Genomic DNA, 27,709 nt, shown 5'->3' on the forward strand with positions numbered 1-27,709 from the left:
GAGGTAGGTGGATCAGAGTCTGGCCAAGTGAGAGGAGGCACCCCAGTCCTTAGCCCTGACTCTGCCCTTTTGACACCTTCCTCAGTCAGGACTCTAAAGCAAGGAGACACAGGCAAGAGGACAACTGAGTGTGAAGCCCTAAGTGATGGATAGTTAACGCCTCTGTGTGTGTGTGTGTGTGTGTGTGTGTGTGTGTGTGTGTGTTCCTGCATGCATGCTTTGTCTCATTTACATACCACACAAAGACAAGCTTGTGTGTGTGCATACACACCCACACACCCACACATACACACACACACACACACACACACACACACACACTGGACTTTTAAAATGGGTCAAATGGTAGAAGAAATGAAGGGAATGAGAAAGGACAGGGAAAGCTGAGTCTTTGGCTAGTGACTCAGTCACTCTGGAATAAATACTCTGTCCTTAATTGAGGAACAGCAATTCACCCCTGCCCCCATAACAGCCTCTTTGACTCCTGATGTTGGCGCAGTATCTGAGAGTGGAAAAGGAGAAGCGGTAATACCAATAATCAGGTTTGGGAGGCTACCAAGGCAATCCAATTTGAATAAATTATAAGTTAAAAATAAATAAAGTAGTAAGTGTCCCCTGCCCAGGACAGGGAGTTAACGCTGGCATGACTTGCCTGGGAACATGGGACACTCTCAGGGCAGCTCTGGTTCCTCTCTACTATCTAAGCTGGCCTGGAAACCTAAGGAAGGAGACGGCACATGGAAGTACCTGGAGTGGGGCAAGGTGTGGAAGGATCAGAAGCTTTAAACTCCCAAATAATCAATTTGGGTATGAGTGTGGCCAGGACTTTAATTTAAGCCTGAAGGGGCTCTTGCCATCTTTCTACGTTTACCCTGTCCATGATGGAGCAGTATGGCAGACTTTTGGCCAACCTAGATTCAAGAATGCTGGTAATCAGAGCAAAGGTGAATAACGTGGATTATGGGGGGCCTCAGTCACAGCCTGCAGTTCATATGGGAGCCCTGTATCCAGCTCCAGGCTCCGGCGGGAAAATAGCAGGCGGATATCTCCATGCAGGCTTAAGCGGCCTGAGCGGGAACTCCGGAACCTGTGGAAAGACAATGGGACCCAAGTGAGAATCCAGATGAAAGAGAAAGAATAGGAGAGATCCTATTCAGGGATACCTGGGCCTCCCAAATTCTCTATGAATTCTGTCTTTACCTGAGGTGCAGCAAATAGCAGAGGAGGCGGTGGGTGGGGCTAGTATTTCTCTCCTCACCCACAGGCACCAGAAAGAGGCGATGGCGCAAGAAGGTCATGTGGGCAGCAGGCATGTCCGAGAAGTCAAAGGTCACGAGGAACATCTTCACCACAGTCTGGTTGGGGTTAAATAAGGTCTAGGGGCAAGATGCTAAAAGTTGTTAGGGCTGAGGGGCTGTTGTCCACTCTTCCCACATCCGTTCTATTCCCTCAGGGAAAACTCACCACTTGGATGGTGCCCACCTTGGGCACACTGTAACCCTTCCTCCCCAGGGGGTTCAGGTCCACGACACCCTGAGAAGACCATGAACCATGAGACAGAGTAGGAAGTAGGAAATCCCTGAGCCCTAACTATTGGTCTCTCCATAATCTCACACTTGCACTTGCCTCTGCCCCACACTAGAATTTCCCCCACCTGACCTTGACTCACTTCTAGTAGAAGAACACGTAAAGAATACCTTTTCCCGTCCCCCTACTCCTGACCCCTTTGAGAAGCTAATTTGGGTTGGGGTCAAGTCATACCAGGAAGGGAGCCGGGGCGTTTTGCTCAGAAACATCAAAGAAGGTGACAGTGACAGGCAGCGTGACATGCTGGGGGCAGTAAGACCCACTAGCTCCAATCTCTGCTGTGTAGCCCTCAATGTGGCCAGATGGTGCAAAGCGTCCTCGAAGCAATGATTCCTGGTGTTATGGTGGGGAAAATACATTGTGAGAAATGCCCATTCTTTTCCTTATGCAACAAAGCCACATTCCACTATCCCGCTCCTCCTGGGTATCCCCTAATCACAAAGTCCAAGAGAAACTACCTCAAAGTTGCCCAGCAGGGTACGGCTGACAGCAGGGGTTAGAATGGGGGAGGCACTGGTGGAGCTCAGCAGGCCTGGCCCCTTCCGGAGACTTCGAAGGGAGCTCCTGGCATGGGAGGGGACACACAGTGAGTTGGCTTCTTGAGTGATTCTGGGACTCCTATTTATGTTCTTAGACTCCACCCTTGACTACTACCTAGGGTTCCTGCTCTGAAGTCCCCTACTGTAGCATTCAGGGTCAGGGTAGAGGGAAAAGCTGCTCACTTACAGCTTCAGACGACGGGCACCTTTCAGCCTCCGTCCCATGGGACTGCAGTCTGTTGGGTCCTATAGAGAAGAAAGATTGGAAAAAAGCCAAAAAGCCACTCAGGAAGCTGAGATGTGAGGATCTTGGTTCAAAGCCAGCCCAGACAGGAAAATGTCTGAGACTCTTATCTTTGTTAACCACCAGAAAACCGGAAGTGGTGCTGTTGCTTGGGTGGTAGAGCGCTAGCCTTGAGCTGACTAGCTCACAGACAGAGCCCAAGCCCAGAATTCAAGCCCCATGACTGACAAAAATAAGTAAAAAATAAAAAAAATAAAGACTGGGAAAATAGGCTAGGTGAAGCCCAGGTGTATTCTGGGGTAGAGGCTCATCATAAGTCTGTATCCTGCAGGCTTCCACCTTTTCTCACACAAATGTCCACTTAAAGAGTAGATAAGCTTAATTTAAGCTGGGTGCAGTTGGTTCTTGCTTGTAATCCTAACTACTCAAGAGGCTGAAACTCCTATTTCCAATTAACAACCAGAAAACCAGAAGTGGGTGGCAGCTCCAAGTGGTAGAGCCCTAGCCTTGAGCAGAAAAGCCAGGGACAGTGCCTAGGCTCTCAGTTCAAGCCCCACAATGGACCAGCATATTCTCTCTCTCTCTCTCTCTCTCTCTCTCTCTCTCTCTCTCTCTCTCTCTCTCTCTCTCTCACACACACACACACACACACACACACACAGAGTAGATAAACAGTTATGGCTCAAATGGTACAGCGCTTGCCTTGAAGCTCAGGACAGTTACCCAGTCCCTGAGTTCAAGCCCCAGGACCAGCACACAAACAGTGAGTATAGATAAGCTCCTCTTCCGGCTTACCAAAACAGGCTCCTTGGGCCCGGGCAGCAGGTGGCTCCAGAAGGGTGTGGCTTTGGCATCAGAACTGTTGGCAGCAAGAGTATGGCCCAGGGTTTCCCGGCGCCTTCGAGGGGCTGGCCCCTCATCCTCAGAGCTGATATCTGGGGCTTCTCCAGCAGGAAGCAGCCTTCGCTTGGTGGGGCAGGGGCCTGGAGGTCCAGGGCCAGGGGGTGTGTGCTCGGGACTGTGCCCATTGGCAGTGCCAGGGGACTCCCTGGGCCAAGGGTTGCCCCCATTTCCCACCCCAACCACTGGGCTCTTACCCCCTATTTGTGCAAGACTGTGCAAATCAGTGTCAAGTGTGTGCAGTTGGCCTGAAGGGGGTGTCCCTGGAGTCTCCCCCAGGGACCCCTGTCCCCCTGGTTCAGGGGAAGCCCAGTCTCTGGTGTGCAAAGTATTGCAGGAAGCATTTGATGGGGGCCTGGGAGGACTCTGGGCCCCTGAAGTCCAAGGTGAGGTGGCACTAACTCCCTGTTCCACAACACAGAGGCCATGATGGGAGAAATGTTGGCTGGCCACACCCAGTCCCAGCTCCAATCCCTCTAGGCCCAATTGTCCTACAGTAGATGGTTCTTCAGGGGGTAATCCCTCTCTGACCCCCAGCCCAGGGCCTCTTTTCAGCTCTCGTGGACCCTCAGTGGGTGGGGCTGGTCGCTTCAGAGCCCTATGTGGCTCAGAGGCACCAGCTGGAGGGGAAAAGATGGATACCTGGTAGACCCCGGGGGATGTTACCCCCCCTGCTGGGCTGTAGCCCATGAGCAGGCCACCCTGGAGGGCCCCCTGTCTGACTGGAGGCTGTGAAGGGCCAGCCTCTGGTTCTGAGGATGGAGATGGCTCCGCCTGCACGTGGCGCATGAAGTCCCCCCTTGGGTCAGGGGGGCCCCCCCACACGGCCTTTATGCTGGGCCTGGGCTGGGGGGCCTGGGGACATCTGTGCAAGAGAAGAGAAAAAAAAGATGGGAATCAATGAGTCTTCTTTCTAGCTGCATTTCAGACCCTCCCTAGCTTAAAGAAGTGACCTTGAGGGATTCCCGAGAGTGGAAGAATCCAAATCCCTGGATGGATGGATGGATGGATGGATGGATGGATGGATGGAACATAGAAGCTACTCTCTGAACTCCTGAGAACATATTTAGTTCAGATTTCTTACTGGATCTATTGCTCTATTCTTCTTCCTGGCACTTACCCCGATGAAGAGGCGTCAAGTCTAGCCGTATGTCCCCTCTTCCAGACTGATGCCTTGATCCCCTAGGTTGCAGTCTGGTCCATGCCCGCTGCACTGGCAAGGTGACTGCCACCATTCCGTGCAGCTCCTGGGCTCAGTTGGACCCTGAGGAGAGAAGAACAGACATAAACCAGGATCCCCAGAGTCAGTTATAAGGCCTTTCCTGATGTGGGCTAATAGAGTATATACTTCAGGGCATTCCCCTCCCAAGTGACCATTTCTTCAGAAACAGAAGGGGAAGGCTCAGGATTCAGGACTCAGGTGGTAGAGTTGGCCAACCTAAAGAGTCACAGAAAAACATATCAAGGGAGTAAGGATGTGAAAGGAAAGTTTAGGCAGGAGGAACCTCTTGTCAGAGTCACCATCTTGGGGACTTGCCCTAAATGAGAGGAGATGAGATAACCTCAAAATCCAAAAGCCAGGTCAGATAGCAGATGGCTGGGGGCAATAATTCAGCTCTCTTACTCAAGGCCACCAAGTTGCACAACTTCTTCCCAAGTCTATCTCCAAAGGGACAAGTGCTACCCCAGAGTAGCTGAGCTCTGGCAGACATAGTTATTCCCCATCACATACTACACAGAGGTACAAACCTCAGAACAGCTCAAAGCCAGCCCTTCAGCCTTGAACTCACAGTCGCCCTCAGCAATCTGTCTTTTTAACAAGAGCCAACAAATCCAACCAAAAACAAGTGGGAGGAGGAAGAGGCACCCGCAGAAGCACTTTCCAGGGCCTACCCTCCCCCCAGGCCTGCAAACGAGAGATAAGGAAGAAACTGCTGTCAACTGGAAGCAACTAAAGTATCTCTCCATGTCCCTCCCACAAGGTACAACCAACGCCCACAAAACCCAAACCACTGCTTTTTTGCTAGGACACAAAATAGGCTTCCTGGACTATGTCACCCTCAGGAAGCAATACTAGGGTAAGGAGATTGTCACGTTGGATGCCAACTGCTTTCAGTGTCTGCCTTCTCCTTTGGGCAATAAATGTGCTTCCTGCCATCCACAATGCCCTTTAAATGGGTTAGATGGCACACACTTGTATTCCCAAAACTCTAGAGCCTAAAACAGTAAGATTGTGAGTTCAAGGCAAGGTTGGCCTACACATGGAGCAAGCAAATCACAATATTCGTTTCCCTTCAAGGCACGCCTTTTATATGCCTACTCTTCTTCCTTGATAGCTCAAAGGCCATTCCCTTCAGAAAATCGGCTTTGCATTCCAGATCACATCTCTCCCTCTGAAACCTCATCTATGTTCAGTCCAGATTACAGGTGCCCCTTCTCTACATATCTCCAAACATAGGAAAAGGCACGTAGCAGGACTCAAAAAAAGTAGAATGAAAGCTCTGGGGAACTGGGCAACAGTGCAGACAAAAGTTCCCCAGTTAGAAAAAGCAGAGATTGGTTGTGCAGGGAAAGTCAGCAAAAAAAGATGTGGGGGTAGGAGGCTCAGAGAAAGAGCACATTTACACTCAGGGAGTGAAAAACTCTCTTACACCAATTATTCCCATCAACACACACTTCCTCAGTTCATCATCTTCATTAGAATTAAGATCCCTAAGAAAATTCTGAACCTTTTCAGTAGTTAGGGTGGCTGGAAAGGGCAGAACACAAATGGCAATGTGTTTACTTTATCCTTCCTTTCCTCCATCCAAGCCATACAGGTTCAGAAAGGGCCTTTTCCTTTTGGGTCATCCTAGCCACCCTCTGAGCCCTTGCCTTGGGGCAGCCAGGTGATGACATGATGCCCTACATGACCCTAGCATGCCTGGCATCTACTCATTACCCTGAGATCCTGCCCTGTCAACAAGACATTCTTAAGACTTCCCCTGCCACCCAGCCAGTCTGGCTTTAGACCATGGCTTCAAGCTGACTCATGGGGCAGGACTGGGGAAAGGAGGCAGGGCAGGATAGGCCAAACCTCATCCCCTTTTCGGGGGTGGGCAGCAATTGGCACCAAACAGCTGTGCCAGGCTGTGCCTGGCAAAGACTACAGTTCCCAACATGCCAAGGTAGCAAGGCCAGCAAAAACAACAAGTCCCAGAATACAATGGGGTCCACCTTCAGATACTTTCTAGGCCTGGGTGGTAGAAGTGTGTATAGGTAGAGCTTCTAAGCTCATCCTCCCCTGCTTCTCAGTATAAAAGATAGCCATTTCCACCCTGACAAAGGAGACTTAAAGAAATTCCTATCCATGTGCTTCCCACCTCATCTGTGCAGCAGACAGTAGAAATACACTAGATGCTCTATATTTTATCCCTGGGCATGACCACACATGCTAGGGTGGCTGTTCCCACAGACCACTACCACCATGGGTTAAGTCAGGGTCTGCTCTCCTCAACTGTTTTGAGAGCTTCTGTTCTATGGCCCTTCACCCTCAGAGAAGAGGGCGCAGATCCCAGCAACCCCTCCAAACTAAGCCCATCAGACTCACCTTGGTGCCTGGATTCCTTGTTCTGGTTGATCCCCCACCCCCAGCTTAGTTTCCCAGGTCCTTTCCTCTTCACTGCCTGGGACAGGCCCCATATCCTACCGGGGCTTCAGAGTTCTACTATTTTCCTCTAGCACACACTCACCCCGCTCCCAAATTGGTTCCTCTGCGGTGGCCGCTGCTCCGGGCCCTCCGTCCCGTCCCGGTCCCACCCCTCAGATCCCCAGTCCTCCCTGTCACGGGCCCCCCAACCCAGACAAAGGGTGGCTCAGGCTGAGAGCCCTGCTCTGCTAGGTTCTTCTCTGAACAGCTTCGTGTGCAACACTAGTGGGCCCTGGCGTCTGCAGACCCCCGGTGGCTACCGCGCCCCTCCCCACTTTGGTCCCTCCCCGGGGCCGCCCAGGCTCGGCGCTGCAGACTCGGCTGCCCCTCTGACTCACAGGCCATTTCCTACCAGCTGATGGGGCCGCCCGCCCCGCCCAGCGCCCCACCACCCCCGCCGCAGCAACCACGGCCGCCACGCCCCCCTCAGACCACACCCTCCCTGGGCAGCAACCATGTTCATTGGCTCAGAGCTGGCCGGCCTCCCTGCAACCACAAGTGTGAGTCACGCCCTCTCCAAGAGGCGCATGCCTATTGGCCTAGAAGGGGACAGGCCTGCCCAATATCGCCACGCCCATCTCCTTTAACCCTACACCTGCCAGAGCAACTCTTGACCTGGCAATTTAGCTCCTTCAAAGGCATAAGCCTCCCATTTCTCAACCCTCCTCCCTGACTGCTCCGAAGCAGCAGGTCAATTCAACAGCCCCCAAAGTCAGCCTGCTCTTCTCATACCAGATTCAAACCCAAATGTCCCCACACCCATTCATCATCATCTCACATTCCAGACTGAGCTCCCAGCCAGCTGGATCCTAGGAAATTTCCTTCATACCAGAGCAGAAGAAATAAAACAAACAACTGGTACTCCATCTTCATTCATACTGAGAAATCATATTCTTCCTTTTCTTAATGTCTATTTGGGGCTCTTTTACCTTCGTTAGAAGAGTTCCAAGGGCTCCTGAGATAGGGATACATTTTAATTTCAGGAACTCTGGTATTATTCTTCAAAATTCTGAACTCTTGTTCTGACATCAATGTGTCCCATTTCTAGCACTCCATTCAAAGGCCTCTGCTCAAGGAGGCTGAGTACCCTAAGAAGTGGGATAGGAGGACTTCTGCCCAGAGTGGGGGAAATGAGACCAACTCTTAAGATGGAAGTTATCCTTGTGACTCACAGCTCCCTCGAAACTCTCCACCCTTCCCCTGAGTCACTGGGCCCCAGGCCCAGCCCAGATCCAGCCAAATCAAAAGGCAGAAGAACCAGCGTCTCTAAACATTGTCATTCCATTCTTTTAATGACCACAATGATCGAAATCATTGAAATAACTGGGCATTTAAAGACCCCCCCCTTTTTTTTAGAGCAGCTGCTCTAGATATAACCTAAGAGAATGGGTGACCTTCTCCACCTTGTCCTCTGAACTTGTCAGCAAGTCACAAAGGTTTTCCCCAAGTCAGATAGCCAGGCTTTCTCTCTCTCTTACTTTCTTTCTCTCTGACATTAACAGGCAAACATCAGACAAAAAGAGTCATTCTTTCCATAGTTTAGAGACCAATTAAGGGCTTAGATTCTTGTTTTGGTCTTGCCTATGTTGCAAGCCCTCCTCCCCCACCCTCACCCAGGGACCTCAGGTGGCCATTGAAAAGTAAAAAGAGGCTTCCCTTCCCAGACTTCCTCTTTGTGCCCCACACTTAAAAGAGACAAGCAATAGTTCTAGGTTTCCTTCTCTTCTCAGAAGAGGGAAACAAAGACAAAAAAGAACTCAGCTTTGGACTAGTTTTCTTGCTGATTCTCTAATACTAAGAACACATTTACCTTGATAAAAGCTTATTAGGAAAACATTCAGAGAGCCAGAATTCTATAGGAAAAGAATAATCCTCCAGTAACCCTACCCTGTATCTTTCTGCCGTTACCATAGACCCAGATCTTAGTTTCCTACCAAGTCTTTGGGAAAATAGTAAAGCCAGGAAGATCAAACATGTTCTAAGCCTCAGTGTAGCCAGAGAAAGAACATGGTACAACTAAGAAATTTTTATTAATTTATTTATTGACATATCCAGGATGGCTTTGAATTCAAAGCTTTTTGCCTCAGTCCCCAAGTGCTGGGATTGTAGCTACTGGGATTACACCCAGTCAAATCAAGAGGACTTCTTGCCTAACTGTTTTAATGTTGTCTTTCTTTCTTTCTTTTTCTTTCTTTCTTTCTTTCTTTCTTTCTTTTCTTTCTTTTTCTTTTGCCAATCCTGGGGCTTGAATTCAGGGCCTGAGCACTGTCCTTGGACTTTCTCAAGGCTAGAGCTCTACCACTTGAGCCACAGCACCACTTCCGGCTTTTTTCTATGTACCAAGGAATTGAACCCTGGTCTTTGTGCATGCTAGGCAAGTACTCTATCATTAGGCCAAACTCCAGGCCCTTTTTCATTTTTTTTTTTTTAAAACAGGTTTTGCTAGGTATCCTAGGCTAACCTTGAATTGAAAATCATTTCTCCTCAGCTTCCTGAGTACTGGAATTATACACTTGTTCTACCATGCTTGCCTTTTTTTTTTTTTTGGTGGGTCATGGGGCTTGCACTGGGTCTGGGCACTGCCCCTGAGCTCTTCTGCTCAAGGCTAGTGCTCTACCACTTGAGCCACAGCCCCATTTCTCTCTTTCTAGTGATTAATTGGAGATGAAAGTCTCAGGTTCTTTAGTGTCCAGTCTGGTTTTGAACCACGATCCTCAGATCTCAGCCTCCTGAGTAGTTAGGATTACAGGCGTGAGCCACCATGCCCAGCCTGACTTTTCTTCTTAATTTTTTCTTTTTGTTTAGTAATGGGACTTGAATTCTGGGCCTGGGCCCTGTCCCTGAGCTCTTCAGCTCAAGGATAGCACTCTACCACTATGAGCCACGGCACCACTTCCTCCTCTTTTTTTTTTTTGCCAGTCCTGGGCTTGAACTCAGGGCCTGAGCACTATCCTTGGACTTTCTCAAGGCTAGAGCTCTACCACTTGAGCCTCAGCACCACTTTTGGCTTTTTTTTTTTTTTCTGTATGTGGTACCGAGGAATCGAACCCGGGTCTTCATGCATGTTAAGCAAGCACTTTAACCACTTGGCCAAACTCCCGGCCCCTACTTCCTCCTCTTTTTAAAAATAGTTATCACCAGCTGATCAGTCCTCTCCCCTTTCTCAGAAACATACATACAATTTCTTTCTCCCCCTGTTACAAAGGACACTCCATGAGAGCAACAATTCTTTTCTTTCACTCTTATATTCCCAGACTTAACATCTCACAGAGCCTGAAACATAATAGGTACCCTTCACCCCCCCAAAAAAACTAGTAAAGAAGACAATGGGTCTTGGGGTGGTGAATAGCAGTCTAGAGATCTGGATCCTCATTCCTGCTCTTTTACTATGAAACCTGGGGGATTTGTTTCTTAAGCCACAGATTTCTGATTCTGTAAAATTAGTTTCCATATAAATGACCACTGAGCACCTCTATGACTCTGGCCTTATAATATTCATAGGTTTTGTGCAGTCATACACATCTCTGAGGATGTGCTCAAGCATCTGAATGCCCAGTTGCCTGCACCAAAGCAGAAAGGCTATTATATACTCCAGACCCTGCACAGCATGGGATATCTCTTAGGCCCCACCCACTCACACAAAATGCCCCAGTCCTGAGGAAGCTGATGTGTCTGCCCTAGGCCCACCCTGTCTCAGACAGGAGATGGGGATAGAAAGCAGTGTTACCATAGCAATCAGTTCCTCCTCAAAAGGCTTCAGCCAGTCTTTTACCCCATTCTACCCCAGGGCTTTGTGTGGCCTCAACAGCCCATTGCTGACCCTATCTAAGTATCTAAGCTAGTAGGTGAAGTGTGAGGAGGTCAGCTAATGGCCCCTTTCAACAACACTGTGACACTCATTCAGTAGGGCACCGGGCCTTCTTCACCCTCTCCCAACCAGCCTACAAATTAAAAGAGCCCTGAAACGACATTAAGTCTCTCTGAGGATCAGAGAAGCTCCCAAGGGGGACTAGATCCTACTCTCAATTTCTAAGCTTGAAATGTGGGGAGCAACATTCTTCCTTCTTCCTCCTCAATCTGAAGCTGAACCTCACATCATTCAGTTTATAATACTAGCCCACTTCTGAAAACATGCATCAAAGATTCTCAATATTTTCTCCTGCTTCTCTCTGTCCAGAGAGTCCAGAACTTCTGAATTTCATAGAATTCCCCACAGGAGGCCGTGAGGGAGGGATAAGGGGAGGGAAAAACAGCTTTCGATAGGTGATAAAGCAATTACTAGTCACTTGAGAGTTTGTTGGCAAAAACTTTGGTGGCAGAAGAGGGGTGGATCCGAGGGTTAGCAGGGTCTCTAACCATAGAGTCCAGAGTCCAGGACAGGGCACAGGTTCCCAGTCAGGCAAGAACCAGGCCAGGCCCCTGAGTGAGGAAGGAAGTGGAAAAGAGCACACCCATAGCATAGGGCAGGGCAAAGTAGGGGAGGAGGGGTCAGAGACCAAGGCAGCCTTCTGGGAGGAACAGGAACTAGCCAGGGGGGTTGACAGGAACCCAGGGGCAGAAGGGTCCTCAGTGACTTCAGTGTGGGGAAGAAACCCCAGTCTTACCCAGACAGATCCGGAGTAAACTTAGGAGCTAGTCAAGGAAACAAACTGGAGCAAGCAGGGACTGGCTGCGGTCTTTAGTAACCAGGCACGAGAGTGAAGTGAGGAACTGAGCAGCCGGGAGCACTACAGATTGGCTTCTTCACCCCACTAATCCAGCACCCTCCCTCAGAACACAAAACACAAATGTTTTCCTGGAGTCCTTTCAATGCCCTTGACTGTTACTCAAATAACGGGGTTCCCTCTCTTAATCGGAGCCTATAACCCCTGTCTATCACACATTGCCCACAGCTACAGTCCATCAAATAGCTGCCTTGACTCTCCTACACAATGGACCACAAAAGCTTTTCCATCACACAATCCCCCTTTCCCCAAAGTGCCTCCAAATCCCCTCCCCTTCGAGTATCGCTTCCAACTCTCCAGAGCAGACAGAGATCCACCCCCTGGCCTCCTACCTCCACAGATCGCTGCCACCCTTCCCCCTATCAGGCCCTCAGAGAATGCACTTCTTGGCACTCACGTCGAGTCCCTAACTGCTTCCCCAACTCCTCGTCTCCTTTCTACAGCAGTCTCCACACCCTCTGCTTCTCTGTCGGTACATCCCACCTCTTCGCGTCTACCTCCAAGCGCACCCTCGTCCTGGTCCCTTCTTCCTCACCTACCCCGCCCCACACCTGCAGTTCCGTGAGTCCTGTGGCACTTGAGGAGGTAGTGGGTTAGGACAGTGACTGAGCAGCCCTAGTTCAAGCCTGGGCCTGCAAACCTCGCCCCTTTGGTCTGAGCTCCGCCCCCGCAACGCCCCGGCCCACCCTCTCCCTGGTCCCAGCTCCCACCTTCTCTCCCGCTAGTCCCCTTTCCTCGTTTCTTTAAACCCTCAGGCTCCTCCTCTGTGGGCCAAGCCCCACCCACCCATAACTCCGCCCCTTTTCTTTGCATTTCCCCAGGATCCTCCGCTTTCCTTCAAGCCTCACCCCTTGACCCTGCCCCCCTCCTCCCCGCCCGTTTGTCTCCACCTCCCTCCCCCCACCTTCACGAGGACCCGCCCCCCGGAATTCCAGCCGGGCAGAATCTCCGCCCGATCCTGTCCTCCACAAGCCCCCCTCCCATCCTAAAGGCTTTTCTTCATTCCGCCCCTTCTCGCGCAGCCTCACCCGGGCACACACAGGCTGCAGCCCTGATCCACTGGCTCTGATTGGTGGCGGTGGCCCCAATGGATGACGGAGGAGACAAAGTATTAGCTGTAGGTCGCCTGAGGTCCCACCCCGGCCACGTGCGGCTTCTGTGATGACAGGTCGAGAAGGGCGGGGCCTTGGTTGACCAGCTGGAAGCCCCGAAGTGGCTGGGTCTGGGGCGGGGCGGTGGGGGGCGGGGGAGGAGAAGAAGTTGGGCGCAAAGTGCAAGCCCGCGGATTCCGGGGCTGGCTGGGGTTCTTTCTAGAGATATCCTCTCCCTCTCCCTTTCTTTTTCCTTCTCTTACCTTCTCTTCCTTCTCTCTTCTCAAGTCTTATTCAAGCTGGTCTCCAATTCACGATTCTTCTGCTCCTCCCCCGCCTCCCAATCTCTCCCTGAGAGTTTATGGAAGTGTGCCTCCTTGCATAACTTCTTGCTGCTGTGAGATGCCTATGAAACTCGAAACTTTTCTTTGTAGGGACGTCTGAATTAGCATTTGCCATAATGGGGCTGGGGGAGGGGTGGGAAGGTAGAGCTAGGAATCTCAGGGATTTGAGACAATGGAGGAATCCAGCACTGGGATTTCAGGTTTGTGGGATTGAGCAGTTTCTAAAACCTACATTGTGCAGTAGGGTGTAGGTTCTGGAATAGACCGTAAGAGCCATGTCCTAACTGAGGTGGGTCGGAGAAGAGAACTGTACATTTATTTTATTTTTATTTTTGCCGGTCTTGGGGCTTGAACTCTGGGCCTGGGCACTGCTCCTGAGCATCTTTTGTTTAAAGGCTACAGCTCTACCACGTGAGCCACAGTGCCACTTCTGGCTTTTTCTGTGATTAATTGGAGATAAGTTCCCCTGGATTGTCCTGCCCCAACTGGATTTGAATCCTGATCCTCAGATCTCAGCCACCTGAGTAGCTAGGATTACAGGTGTGAGCACCTGGCAGAACTGTGAATTTTACATGTGTAAATATGGATGAAATTTCCAGAGATAATTAAGTATTTTTGCTTTGAATAGTTACATAGGTATATTGCACACAAATATGACAAATATGGTTTGCTATGTGTGTGTGTGTGTGTGTGTGTGTGTGTGTGTGTGTGTGTGTGTGTGTGTATACCTATGTTCTAGGGCTTGAACTGAACTGGAGCTTGGTGTTTTTGCTGAAGGTAGGTGCTTTATCACTTCTAGATTTTTTTTGTTAGTTGTGGGGCATGAACTCAGGACCTGGGCACTGTGTTTGGACACTTTTTGCTCAAGGCTAGCACCCTGCCACTTGAGCCACAGCGCCACTCACAGCCTTTTCTGAATATGTGATAAGGAGGAATTGAACCTAGGGCTTCATGTGTTCTAGGCAAGCACTCTACCACTAGGCTACACTCCCAGCCCCTGCTTCTAAATTTTTTTGATGGACAATTGGAGATAAGTCTCACAGAGTTTTCTGCCTGGGGCAGGCATTGAGCCACAATCCTTAGATCTCAGCTTCCCATTTAGCTAACCACCAGCATCTATCTGTGTTGTACTATTAGCTCTTGACTTACTCTCTCTGCTCCGCCCCCCCCCCCCAGCTCCCCCTTCCCCCAATCAGGAGATGTAGCAGGGCTGTCTTTGCTTCACAGATATCGGTAGATGGCAGTACAGGACACTTGCAGAGTAAATGAACTTGGATTCACAACCTATGTGGGGCCTCTTAGGAAAGAGGACGAGATTAGTTCCCCTGAATCAAGTTCTTGATGACTAAGATTCTTTACTCTCTGTGATTATAGGTGAGTAGGTTTAACAAACTAATCTACTCAATGCCAATGGTGTGTTAGTGAACAAAAAGAAAAAAATTATCTGTCCAGAAGGAATTCATTTAGATAGATAAACATAGCTGTATAATCTCAGATAAAGTCACGAGTTTTATGTAGTGGAAAAAACACAGGGCTAAAGCAATCAGAGCTGGTCTCTGAATTTTGGCTATTTACAAACTACAATTACAGTACTGGGAAGCCTGACTCAGGAAGATGGACAAGTCCAACCTGTGGTACATAACAGACACCCAATCCATCTCCCTGACCCTCCTAATACATTAAATTTTGGAGCTGTTTTTTAGATTTACAGAAAATGTGTGAAGATAATACAGAATTTCCAAATGTACTCCACTCCCAGTTTTGACTATTATCAATATTTTACATTATGTCATTCATTTGGTCCCTGCCCTGTGTATATGTGTGTGTGTGTGTGTGTGTGTGTGTGTGTGTGTGTGTGTGTACACAAATGTGTGTATGTCAGTAAGGGCTTGAACTCTTTCTTAGCTTTTTTTGCTCAAAGCTTACCCCCACCATTACAGCCACAATACACTTCTGGCTTTTGGTGGTTAATTGGAGATAATAGTTTCATGGATTTTCTGCTCTCGATGGTTTTGAACTAAAATCCCGTGTAGCTTGAGTACAGGCATGAGACACCAACATCTGGTTCATTTGTTCAATTAAGGAACCATTATTTGTCATTGACTAAAGTCCACATTTTATACCACTTTCCTTAGTTTATCTTATGTCTTTTTTGTTTTCTTTTTGCGCTGGTAATAGGACTTGAATTTGGGGCGTAGGTCCCTAAGCTTTTTTATGCAAGGCAGGCACTCTACCACTTGAACCACAGTTCCATTTCTGGCTTTTGAGTGGTTAATTGGCGATGTCTCATATACTTTTTCTGCCCAGGATTGCTTCAAATGGTGATTCTGAGATCTCAGCTTCCCAAATAGGATTACAGGGGTGAGCCACCAGTATCCAGCCTTTTTTTTTTAATACTAAGATCTGACCCAGGCTAACATGTTAGATACAGTCATCATAGTATTCTGTTGGTTGTGACAGTCTCTCAAATTCACTCTTTTTTTTTCTTCCTTCCTTCCTTTCTTTTTTTGATGACCTTGATAGTTTTTGGTTTTAGACTTGGTCTTACTTTATAACATATATTACAGGTAGTCTCTAACTTCATATTTCTGCCTTAGCTTCTGGGTTGCTGGGATTGTGGGCTTGGGCCACCATATCCAGATTCTCAAATTCCTTTTTTAAATAAATTAATATTTCAGCCAGTACTAATGGGTCACACCAGTAATCCTAGCTACTCAAGAGCCTAACATACAGAGGATTGAAGTTGGAGGCCAGTCAGGGCAGCAGGTCAGGGAAATTTTGTCTTCTAAATAACTATATACGAAGAAGTGGGGACAGCTAGGTGCTGGTGACTCATTCCTGTAATCCTAGCTACTTGGAAGGCTGAGTTCTGAGGATTGTGGTTCGAAGCCAGTCCAGACTGAAAGTTGGTGAGACTCTTTTTTCTCTAGTCCTGGGGCTTGAACTCAGGGCCTGGGCACTGTCCTTGAGCACTTTTGGTCAAGGCTAGCACTCTCACACTTGAGCCACAGCACCACTCCTGGCTTTTTCTGTGTATGTGGTGCTGAGGAATGAAACCCAGGGCTTTGTACATGCGAGGCAAGCCCACCACCACTAGGCAACCCCCCTAAGCCCTGGTAAGACTCTTATCTCCAATAAACTTCTCAGAAAAAGCTGAAAGTGGCCATTTAGCTCAAATGGTAGAGCACTAACCTTGAGCACAAAGAGGCTCGGGGACAGAACCCAAGCCCTGAGTTCAAGCTGCAGGATTGGCCCCCCCCCAAAAAAAAGTGGAGGTGGGGTTGTGGCTCAAGTCATAGAATAAGTAGAGGTCCTGAGTTTAAACCTCATCACTGATAAAACAACAGAAAAAACAAAAATCAAAAAGCAGCCAGGCACAGTGCTGCAGGCACAAGACTGTAGCTCTTGCTCCTCAGGAGGCTGAGATCCAAGGATCCTGGTTTGAAACCAGCCCCAGTGGGAAGGTCTGTGAGACTCTAATCTCCAGTTAATCACCAGAAAGTCTGATGTGGGAGCTGTGGCTTAAGTGCTAGAGTACAAACCTTAAGTGAGAAAGCTAAGTGATATCACTCAGACCCTGAGATTAAGCCCCAATACCTATCTACACACACACACACACACACACACACACACACACACACACACACACACACACACACACAGAGTCTTTAACTCCCATTTTTTGCATGGGAAGCAGGAAATTCTTCTCTATTTCTTCCAGTTCTTTTTGCTTTATTTCATTTGGTATTGCTTTGGTATTCTCTATTAAAAATTAATACTTGCTAAAAGAAAAGAATGAAATCAGTATTTCAGAGGAAATATTAAAGCCCTTATTAACTGCTTTCTAATCTCATTCTCTTCTTTCTTTCCCTTCACCTTCTGTTTCCAGAACTACTATGCAAATTGGTATTTATTTTTCAATGCATTCATGTGTTTTTATTGGACATATATGTAAGGACAGAATTGCTGAATCACATGGCATGTGTAAATTCAGCTTCATAGATATGGTCAACCTGTTTTCTGAAAAAATATTAATGTGTCCAGCTCCTACAGAAATGTATGAGAGGTCTATTTCTCTTGATGTCAATCTTTTTATTTTAGCTATATTCTAGTATGGTAGTATTGCACTGAATCTTTAGTTGTACTCTTCTTATTTTGATTGAAATTGGTTACCTCCTTGGCATACTTCTATTTATTTTGTTTTTGTTTTGTTTTGTTTTGTTTTTGTTAAAGAATTTATTAACATTGATTTTTACATCAGATTTCCTTCTATTTATTTTTTAAAAAATGTTTACCACTCCCTTTTCTGTTTATTTGTCAATGAGGAATCAAATCCAGGGATTCCTGCATACTAGGCCAGCATTCTACCACTAAGCCACATTGGCATACTTTTACATTCATGGTTTTCTTTTTGTGTGACTTGTCTGATGAGGTCCTTGGCTCATTTTTCCCTTTTATTCCCTTTTGTGGTGCTGTGGCTCAACTGGTAGAGTGCTAGCCTTGAGCAAAAAGTGTCCAAGGACAGGGCCCAGGCTTTGAGTTTAAGCCCCAGTACTGGCAAAAAAAAATTAGAATATGCAGCTAGGCACCAGTGGCTCATGCCCATAATCCTAGCTACTCAGGAAGCTAAGATCTGAGGATTTCAGGTTTGAAGCCAGCCAGGGCAGGAAATTTCCTGATACTTTAATCTCCAATTAACCCCCTCCCATCCCACCCCCCAAAACAAAAACAGAAATGGAGCCATGGTTCCAGTGGTAGAGCACTAGCTTTGAGCAAAAAAGCTCAGGGACAGTGCTCAGGCCCTGAATTCAAGCCATAAGATTCTTCCCATGTCACTTTTATGGTTGGGATACAAACCATAGTGACTTGTATTTTATCAGGAGACTCTACTGCCTTCCCACTTGCATGCTTTGATGAAGCAAGCTGCCATGTTGGAGGAGTGCACATGACAAGGAAGTGAGGTCAACTAGTAGCCATTAAGGAATGGAAGCTTTCAGTGCATTGGTCCTGGAGGAATTAAGTCTTGCCAAGAATCACATAAGTGAACTTGGAAGTGCACTTCCTCAATCAAGCAGGACTTGAATTGCATTTTATGATTAACTCTGAACCAAACAAAGGTGTTAAATTGTGCCTAGATTCCTGACCCACAGAAACTGATGTATCTGGCTCATATCTGTAATCATAGGTACTTGGGAAACTGAGATCTGAAGATCCCAGTTTAAAGCCAACCTGGGAAGACAAATCCGAGAGACTCTTATCTCCAATTAATCATCAAATTTCTGAAAGGGGAGATGTGGCTCAAGTGGTAGAGCATCAACCTTGCGTGAAAAAGTCAAGGGAAAGCTCAAGGTCTTGCTTCATTTCCCCACTAGTGGGCACAAGCAACAGCAGCAACAAAAGCAAAATCAAACACACCATTTTTTCTGTCTTTTTTATTTATTTTTTTGTCAGTCCTGGGGCTTGAACTGGCCTGGGCACTGTCCCTGGAGTTTCTTTTGCTCAAGGCTAGCAAGCACTCTACCACTTGAATCACAGTGTACTTCTGGCATTTTCTATTTATGTGGTACTGAGGAATGGAACCCAGTGCCTCATGCATGCTAGGCAAGCACTCTCCACTGAACCACATCCCCAGCCTTTTCTGACTTTTTGAGATTGAGCTTCACTATGTAATAAAGGTGGGCTTCAAACTTGTGATTCTCTTAGCCTTTTAAGTGTTGATAATATAGGCAAGGACCATGGGGTCCTGACTAAATGTTGTTTTAGGCTACTAACTTTGCAGTCATTTGTCACATGATAATAGAAAATTACACAGATAGGCAGTATAGATGCAGGCACTTGAAGGGTGGAGGCAGGAAGTTCTTAAGCTGGAATCAAGTCTAGGCTATTTTATTATTTATTTATCTATCTATTTATTTACCTATTTATTTTGTCAGTTGTGGGGTTTGAACTCAAGGCCTGGGTACTGTTCCTGACTTCTTTTGCTCAAGGCTAGTGTTTTAACACTTTGAGCCACAGCACCACTTCCAGTTTTCTGAAGGTTAATTGAAGATAAGAGTCTCATATACTTTCCTGCCCTTTCTGGCTTTGAACCTCAATCATAAGATCTTAGCCTCTAGAGTAGCTAAGATTATAGACATGAGTCACTGGTGCTAATTTAGAGAGATTCTGTTAAAAGAAAAGCACAGCCATGGGACTGGGTGTGTGGCCTAATGATCGAGTGCTTGCCTAGCCTGCACGAAGCCCTAGGTTCAATTTCTCAGTACCACATACACAGAAAAAGCCGGGAGTGGTGCTGTGGCTCAAGTGTGAGAGTGCTAGCCTTGACCAAAAGTGCTCAAGGACAGTGCCAGTTCAAGCCCCAGGACTAGAGAAAAAAAAGGAGTCTCACCAACTTTCAGCCTGGACTGGCTTCGAACCACAATCCTCAGAACTCAGCTTTCCAAGTAGGTAGGATTACAGGAATGAGCCAACAGCACGCAGCTGTCCCCACTTCTTTGTATATAGTTATTTAGAAGACAGAATTTCCCTGACCTGCTGCCTTGACTGGCCTCCAACTTCAAGCCTCTGTATGTTAGGCTCTTGAGTAGCTAGGATTACTGGTGTGACCCATTAGTACTGGCTGAAATACTAATTTATTACAAAAAATAAAAGCAAGAAAGAAAGGAAAAACACAGCCATGCACTGGTGACTCACTTGAGCTAGCTTTTCCTGTTTATGTGGTGCTGGGGAATTGAACCCAGAGCTTTATGCATGCTAGGCAAGCACTCGACTGTTTAGCCACATATCTTTTTCTACTCTGGCCTTTTCCAGTTCCTCACATGTGCATGCATCATTTTTCAAAACCACTTGGCTTAAAATGCTTCTCCTCCACCCTTCATTAACTAAATGTTTATGATCTGATTTTTATATACTAGGCATTATTTCAGACACAAATACAAAATGCGTATGAAAAACATTTGAGGTCTTCTGATATTAGATTCGAATAACTGATTTTAATCTTGTTTAAATGATTGAAATTAAAACTTGGAGTGGTGTGTGTTATGGTGTACTTCTGTAAGTCCCGGCCCTTGTAAGACTAACAGGATGGGGACCAAGACATGAGAAAGGATATCAATGTTGGTGAAGTAATGCACCTTCTATCTGTTGAATATAATGTAACCCTTCTAGTAATTACAATAAAAAATATATGAAAAAAAAAAGACTAGAAGGAAGATTTAGCCCAGGACATCCGGGGCTAAAACAAAGCAACTTATTTTGCTGTGCGATACGACCTTGTTAAATTATTCTGCTAAGTACCTAATCAGCTTTAAGGACTAGTCCCTTTCAGGAAGCCCAATAGAAGTTCTTCGATGAAAAGAATCTGTTTTGGTGTGGAAATCTCACCCACATGGGAGGAGCAAAGGGTTTCCAGACTCACACAGGTGAGGCTGTGGCAAGCCTCGCCTATCCCGGCTTTTAAGACTATCTAGTGGGCGGAGCTTACGTCCAGTCACCAACGGGAGGAAAATGTAAGGGGACTCCACCTCTTACGTATGCGTGAGGGGCGTGGTCCGAGGACCGGGCGTGATTTGGTTGGGTGGAGGGAGGGAATCCAGGGGTTGGCTCCGCCCAGGCGTTTGCATGAGTTCCCGCCCCCCCACCTCCCCCAGGTTGGAGTGACGGGCGGGAGTCCCTTCTACTCCCTCCTCCCAGCTATGGCGCCGCGGAGCCGCGCCCAGACTCCACCTTGCCGGCCGCTACTCGACGACGCTATCCTGAGTGCCCACAGAGGGTGAGGGGTGAGGTTTGGAGTGGGTACGGGGGAGCGGCGGGACGCTGCCTGCCACCGGAACCATGAGGAGTTGCCGGACCGGTGGGGCGGTTAGTCGGAGCCGCCGCGGCACCTGCTGAGGAAAAGGGAGAGGCCGGGCGGGTGCGGCGGCGGCGGCGGCGGCGGCGCGGTCGGGGCGCGGCGGAGGCTCGCGGGTTTCTTGACCATGTCCCTGCTGTGCGTGCGCGGTGAGTATGCTGACTGGGGCGGGGGAGGAGAGACGGGTCCCCAGCTCATTCCCACTGGGCTCCAGGGTTCTAGTGAGCGCGTTACCACCTCTCCCGAACTTCGCTTGCCGTCCACGCCCCGGGGAAGCGGGGAGGCGACGAACGTGTTAAATAGGCGTTTCTGAGCCTTTGAAGAGTCCTCCCGCACTTTCCAGCGGGGCCGCGGAAGACTCGGGTCCCGTACCTCACGGGCAGGGTTCTCTGAGGAGAGTGAATGAATTAGGCGGCCGCGGGTGGTTGGCGCCCGTCAGCAATGGCAGAATTTCATTCTCTCCTCCTCCCTGCACCGGAAACCTAGTTTGCTTAGAAGCAGGTGCCTTTTACCTCTCTTGGAACGCGTTAGCGGGACGTGCTGTCGCATCCCTGCGGAGAGTCTTCTTTCTTGCTTTTCATCCCTCACGATTGCATGTCTTTGTCTTCCGTGCTCTCCTGGGACCTCAAGCCTTCTTCTAGTCGAGGCGACAATTATTCCGTTTGCAAAGATGAGTTGGTTTTTTTCCTCATTTGGGAGCCCAGGTTGGCCTTGTCCTCGAGATCCTCCCTGTTTCAGCCTCCCTAGGTCTGGGATTACAAGCATTTATAAAGAAAGAAGGAGCCTCTAGGATTTAAGATGAGGCATGGTTCATGAACTTGGCTCCATGTGAGTAGAGACTCCCTTCTCTTCTTTCATTCCTTCTTCCTCTTGCTCATTCCCCCTTTTTCTCCCTCCATCTCCATTTCTTTTTTTTGGGGGGGGGTATGGTATTTGTCAGTGCCTGACTTAATTGAAGTTCAATACTGGTTTTTACGAGAACTGTTATTTTTTTTTTAAAGAGAGATTAACTGATCATAAAATGTGGGGTTTGGATTACCTCTTGAATTTAATTTTGACGTTCAAGTTACTGCCTATCACATTGGTAAATGGGATAAGGTAGCTCGATTTTGCCTATCGCAGCCTTCACTAGAGCCTTTTCCTGGCACCCTTTACTGGATAGTTAAAGAGCTCATATTTCTTTTGGCGGTACAGATGAGAAACGTTGTCGTTTGTGATCTCTCCGATACCAGTGTTTCCCCCAGCTGCTGCTGGCAAATGGAACTGCTTTGCCCTGTACTCCTCCACTGTTTTGTTAAATCTGCATTAATCTCAAATGGGATTTGGTTATTTCCTGGGATTAAGAGACACACAATTTTTCTTCTTTCATGGTTGTTTTTTCATTAATGAGAATTTTGCTTTGGTTTTAATAAGACATTTTTCTCTGAGCAGCTGGGAGTCTATTTATTCCTTTAGATCCCTGCTCTTGAGTAGCAGGATTTGGGAGAGGCTGGGTTTTGCCTGGTTTTGTTTGAACTGTTTGTTAATTCTCTACTGCCACACTGTATTACAGGAGTAGTTCTTATGAAAGATTCTACAGGCATTTTTAAATCAGAAATTTCTATTGAACTGAACCTAAATAACTAAAGAGAAGTAATTGCTGGCATTTCATTTGTTATGACTCTGGCAGCTTTCCTTATCTGGAAATTCTGCCCTTCAGTTTCCCATCTACTTATTGTTTATTGCGGTGTGCAATTTGAACTTGGCTTTTAAGTTCACTGATGGGAACTCTACCACTTGAGTCATGCATCGAGTTCTGCTTTATTTTTGCTGGTTGCTTTGGACATAGTATCTATTGCCATCTAGTAGCCATGCCTCCAGCTTTTCTTTGAACTGTAATCTTCCAGATTTCAGCCTTCTAGGTAGCTAGGATTGCAGATGTGAGCTGCTGGCCCCTATCTTCTTTTCTCCCTTTTAATGTTAAATTGTTGCCTACAGATTAAAGGCTCTCAATCTAATGACTGGCTCTCCTTTTTGGCCTAATATTCTTGCTTGTCTTTATTATTTATTTATTTTGTTGGTCAAGGGACTTGAACTCTGGGCCTGGGCACTGTCCCTGAGCTCTTCAGTTCAAGGTTACTGCCCTATCCCTGGGCATGGGTGTTATCCCTGAGCTCTTCAGCTGAAGGCTACTGCCCTACCCCTTGAGCCACAACACCACTATGGGTTTTCTAGTGGTGCTAAGAGTCTCACAGACTTTAGTGCCCTGGCTGGCTTTGAACCTTGATACTCAGATCTCAGCCTCCTGAGTAGATAGGATTACAGGGGTGAGCCACCATGTCCAGCTTCTTGCTTGTCTTCATGTAAATACTTACTCTAGCATTAACTTTGCTCATTGCTGCTTCTGCTTTGTGTTGATGTCCCTGAAATATTCTTTCATAGTTTTTGCTTATCTATAATGCATTCTTTTCCAGTTTAAAGTCTATTTTTGTTTTATCTTGTTTTTGAAAACTTCAGTAGTCCACAGTGATCTCCCTTCTCCTTTAAACCGTTAATGTGTTCGTGGTCTTGAACAGTACCACTGATTTGGCAATCATATACTGATTGGCACTGGTCTTGTGCTGTTCCGTTTATGGTGACCTGGACCAAGGACATAGTAACATTGGTCAGGTCAGATCTGGGATTGTGTATAGTTGGGCATTTCCTTGTAAAAGGTACATCGAGAAATAATACCAAGAAGGTTAAAAAATATTTTGAGGTGTTGATTGGTTAAGACTAATAAAAGGTATAGAAGGTATTTGAAAAAAAAAAAGCCTGAGTTTAGTTGTGAGAAGTTTCAAAAAGTAGAGAATCATAATGGTAAATGAGAAAAGTTTTAAAACCTTTTTAAGATTATTTTGTTGCTCTATGGAATAGAACTAAGATGAGTGGTCTGTGCTTTGAAGTAACAGAAAATTAGATTTGAGCTTAACATAAAGAATAACTTGGAGCTATGGTGGTGACTCAGTGGTAGAGCACAGGCCCTGGGTTCAATCTTTATCATTATAGTGATAAAAAAAAGGAAAAAAAAGTATCACTTGAATTTTACAAACAAAACTTGTCACTAGTGACGATAACTGGACCAAGTTGATTTATATTGTGACTTGCTCTTAAAATGGTTTATCATGATTTATCATCACTAATCAGCCATCTAATTAATTGGATACTACCAGGATTCTTTTAAAAAGTGAATTTCTGCCTGCAATCCTTGCTACTTTGGAGGCTGAGATTTGAGGATCGTGGTTCAAAGCCAGCTTGGACACTAAAGTCCGAGAGACTCTTATCTCCAATTAATCACTAGAAAACAGTAAGTGGGGCTGTGGCTGAAGGAGTGGGCAATAGACTTGAGCTAAAGAGCTCAGGGACAGCACCCAGGCCCAGAGTTCAAGCCCCATGACAAAAAAAAAAGGTGAACTTAAAAAAAGTGAACTTTGATAGATCAAGATTTTATAGGACATTCAGGATTATGTGTCAGTTCTACACAGGGAGACTACTAAAATGTATTTTGGTTTGTAGCTACTGTGGCAAGTAGGAATGGTTTTAGAGTTTCTAGGTATATGGATAGACTGGTCAAATATGACTAGCATCAGGAAGTTGATTGTGCCTTGTCTCAACCAGGTAGCAGTGAAGGGACAAGGGACTAATTTCCTCTGTTATGGCATAACTGTCTTCTTTATAAGCACTACCCCTTTCCCTCCCTTCCATCTTGCCTCTTCCCTCAAACTCAGTCTGGCATTTTGCTGGTTAATTTGAGATGGAATCTTTTGGATTTGATTGACAAGGCTGATTTTGAACCTCAGTCCTCAGATTTAAGATTTTTGAAAAGCTAGGATTACAGGCTGAAGCCACTGATGCCTGGCTGCACCCTCAAAATTCTTAGTTTCTCAAAGTTAGGTTTTGGGTCAGGGATTTAGCTCAGCGGATGTTTGCCTAGCAAGCACAAGGCCCTGAGTTTGATCCTTAGCAAACCTCCCCACACCCCGAATAAAAGTAGGCATTTTGCAAGAATTGTACTCTTGTGTCTACATGCTAGGTGTATACATATATATATATATATATATATGTATTTATGTTCTACATACCTGTGTTATATATTTCAGACTTTGCTATATGGGATGATTTAGTTTGAGTTTTGTATCATTAGTAAATATTTGTTGAGTTCCATCTTTGTGCTTGTTTATGATATAAATCTCTTTTAGATAAGAGGCCATGGAATTTACATAGGTTAACTATTTGCTGCCTCAAGAAATTTCTGTCTAGTCTTTTTTTCCACTTCAAGCCTAGGGAATGAAAACAGAGCTTTACACATGCTAGGAAAGTACTCTACCACTGAGCAACATCCCCACTTCACTTTTTCTAACTTTCAGTTTTTTGGTTGGTTGTGGGATTTGAATTAAGCCTCAGGATGCTGTCCCTGAACTTTTGTTCAGGGCTAGCACTCTAACACTTTGAGCCACAGCTCTACTTTCAGATTTTTAGTGGTTAATCAAAGATGAGAGTCTCATAGACTTTTCTGCCCAGTCTGGCTTCAACTGTGATCCTTAGATCCAGCTTCCAAAGTAGCTAGGATTATAAGTATGTAGGTATGAGCCTGTGCTCGGCTTTTTTAATTTTAATTTTTTTTCTTTGAGATAGTGTATTGCTATGTAGCCCAGAATGGCCTCAAACATGCAGTCTGGCCAATCATTCCTGGATAAAGCAGAATTTTCTTTTTTTTTTTCTGCCAGTCCTGAGGCTTGAACTCAGGGCCTAGACACTGTCCTTGGATACTTTTTGCTCAAGGCTAATGCTCATTTCTGACTTTTTCTGTGTATGTGGTCCTGAGGAATTGAAACTGGGACTTTGTGCATACTAGGCTAGCACTCTGCCACTAGGCTCTTGTCCCTAAGCAAGATTTTTTCTACCTATATTCTTTTGTGTGTTTTTGGTGCTGGAGCTGTAACACAGGGCCTTATGCATGCTAAGCAAATGCTGTACCATTGAACTTTATCCTTAGTGCTGTGTGTGTGTGTGTGATAGATGTATATATGTATATATACACATACATACATTTTTTTTTTTTGCCAGTTCTGGGGCTTGAACTCAGCACCTAGGCACTATCCTTGGGCTTTTTCAAGGCTGTTTCTCTACCACTTGAGCCATAGCACCACTCTGGCTTTTTCCATGTATTTGGTACTGAGGAATCAAACCTAGGGCTTTGTGAATGGTAGGCAAGCACTTTACCACTAGGGCCATGCTCCACCCCCCACCTTTTTTTTTTTTTTTCTATGTATGTGGTTCTGAGGAATCGAACCTGGGTCTTCATGCATGCTAGGCATGCACTCTAATACTAGGCCAAACTCCCGGCCCTTTTATATTTATTTATTCAGATTTTTTAAATTATAAAGGTAATTTGCAGAGGAGTTACAGTTACGTAAGTTGGGTAATGAGTATTTTTTTTTTTTGTCGGTCATGGGTCTTGAACTCTGGGCCTGAGTGCTGTTCCTATGCTCTTCAGCTCAAGGCTAGTTTTCTACCACTTGAGCCACAGCTCTACTTCTGGTTTTTTGGTGGTTAATTGGAGATAAGAGTCTCACTGACTTTCCTGCCCAGGCTGGGTTTGAAGCATTGCCTTCAGCTCTTAGCTTCCTGAATAGCTAGGATTACAGATGTGAGCCACTGGTGCCCCACAATTTTTTTTTTTTTTTTTTTTTTTTTTGCCAGTCCAGGGCTTGAGCTCTGGGCCTGAGAACTATCCTTGGGCTTTCTCAAGGCTAGTGCTCTACCACTTGAGCCACAGCACCACTTCCAGCATTTTTCTATGTATGTGGTACTGAGGAATCAAACCCAGGGTTTTGTGCATGCTAGGCAAGCACTCTACCACTAGGCCAAACTCCCGTTTCGCACCCCCCCCAACATTTTTTAATGTGTATTTGTATGTGTATGCACACACTTTATTTATTTATTTATTTATTTTTGTCCTGGGGCTTAAACTCAGAGTCTTAGCTCAGTCCCTGAGCCTCTCTCTGCTCAAGGTTAGCATTAGCATTTTACCGCTTGAGACATAGTGCTATTGATCCAGGAAGAACATTTGCCTGGGCAACATGGCAAGGCTCTATCTCTAAAAACAAACAGAACAAGCAATGCCTCTTCCCTAGTTTTTTGTTTTTTTCTTTCTTTATGTACAGAAAAGTCACAGATCTTAAGTATAAGATTCTCTGAAAGTTAATATATGCCTGCCTACCGCAAATCAGGTCAAGAATAGAACCTTACCTATACTCCAGAGGCTCATTGTCTTCTTAGTCCCAGTCAGTGCCCTTCTTTCCTTCCCAGTAGTTACTGCTCTCTGAACTCTTAACACTAGAGATTAATTCCCCCCCACTTTTTTTTTTTTTTTTTGCCAGTCCTGGGGGTGTGAACTCAAGGCCTGAGCACTGTCCTTGACCTTTTCCTCAGGGCTAGAGCTCTACCACTTGAGCCACAGCACCATTTTTGGCTTTTCTGTGTAGGTGGTACTGAGGAATCTAGCCCAGGTCTGCATGTATGCTAGGCAGGCATGCTACCGCTAGGCCAAACTCCCAGGCCCCCCCCCTTTAAAAATTAATAAACTACTTATTTCACAGAGTCCCTATATAGGTATGTAAATATGTATGTATGCATTGTGTGTATTGGGTGTGCTTGTTCTGGCTTTAGTGTACAGTTTTGTCATGATACTTGAACTGTCATAGAAAAGCTGTGAAGCCCAT

At 46.5% G+C, this 27,709-nt stretch overlaps 2 protein-coding genes across 12 annotated transcripts in view; one reads left to right on the forward strand and one right to left on the reverse strand.

Moving 5' to 3' along the window:
- Nucleotides 1-808: 808 nt before the first annotated feature.
- Nucleotides 809-12,794, reverse strand: Atosb (atos homolog B). Of its 9 annotated transcripts, XM_090330199.1 has the most exons (10): nucleotides 6,860-7,301; nucleotides 4,391-4,534; nucleotides 3,468-4,135; nucleotides 3,166-3,353; nucleotides 2,314-2,372; nucleotides 2,046-2,151; nucleotides 1,762-1,920; nucleotides 1,465-1,533; nucleotides 1,201-1,376; nucleotides 809-1,087 (listed from the first exon to the last, which is right to left on the reverse strand). In XM_090330199.1, the coding sequence occupies exons 3-10, from the start codon at nucleotides 4,057-4,059 to the stop codon at nucleotides 934-936; spliced, it is 1,503 nt and encodes a 500-aa protein (XP_090186325.1). In that variant the 5' UTR covers nucleotides 4,060-4,135; nucleotides 4,391-4,534; nucleotides 6,860-7,301; the 3' UTR covers nucleotides 809-933. The 9 variants fall into 9 exon arrangements, with proteins under 9 accessions (XP_090186325.1, XP_090186318.1, XP_090186324.1 ...); XM_090330192.1 differs by lacking the exon at nucleotides 6,860-7,301 and adding an exon at nucleotides 12,711-12,794 and having other exon boundaries at nucleotides 3,166-4,135; XM_090330198.1 differs by lacking the exon at nucleotides 6,860-7,301 and adding an exon at nucleotides 12,393-12,417 and having other exon boundaries at nucleotides 3,166-4,135.
- An 8,015-nt stretch (nucleotides 12,795-20,809) lies between these two features.
- Nucleotides 20,810-27,709, forward strand: part of Unc13b (unc-13 homolog B) — a 171,740-nt gene continuing 164,840 nt past the window's right edge. For 2 of the 3 annotated variants that reach the window (XM_090330202.1, XM_090330203.1), the window contains exon 1: nucleotides 20,853-21,115. In XM_090330202.1, the coding sequence (XP_090186328.1) occupies nucleotides 21,094-21,115 (22 nt within the window). In that variant the 5' untranslated portion in view covers nucleotides 20,853-21,093. Of the gene's footprint in view, nucleotides 21,116-27,709 lie in introns of all 3 variants that reach the window. The other variant, XM_090330200.1, reaches the window with a different exon arrangement.

This window comes from Megascapheus bottae, chromosome 3 (genome assembly GCF_031878675.1).
Source record: "Megascapheus bottae isolate mThoBot1 chromosome 3, mThoBot2.hap1, whole genome shotgun sequence".
In the NCBI taxonomy this organism is placed as follows: domain Eukaryota; kingdom Metazoa; phylum Chordata; class Mammalia; order Rodentia; family Geomyidae; genus Megascapheus; species Megascapheus bottae.

Bases quoted from the DNA above. Each gene is read 5' to 3' on its own strand.
- Atosb (XM_090330192.1), bottom strand. From the start codon at position 4,059: ATGCGCCACGTGCAGGCGGAGCCATCTCCATCCTCAGAACCAGAGGCT. The intron at 2,373-3,165 runs GTAAGCCGGAAG...TCTTCTCTATAG, and splicing joins GGCCCAAGGAGCCTGTTTTG to GACCCAACAGACTGCAGTCC. The intron at 1,377-1,464 runs GTGAGTTTTCCC...TCTTGCCCCTAG, and splicing joins AGGTGGGCACCATCCAAGTG to ACCTTATTTAACCCCAACCA.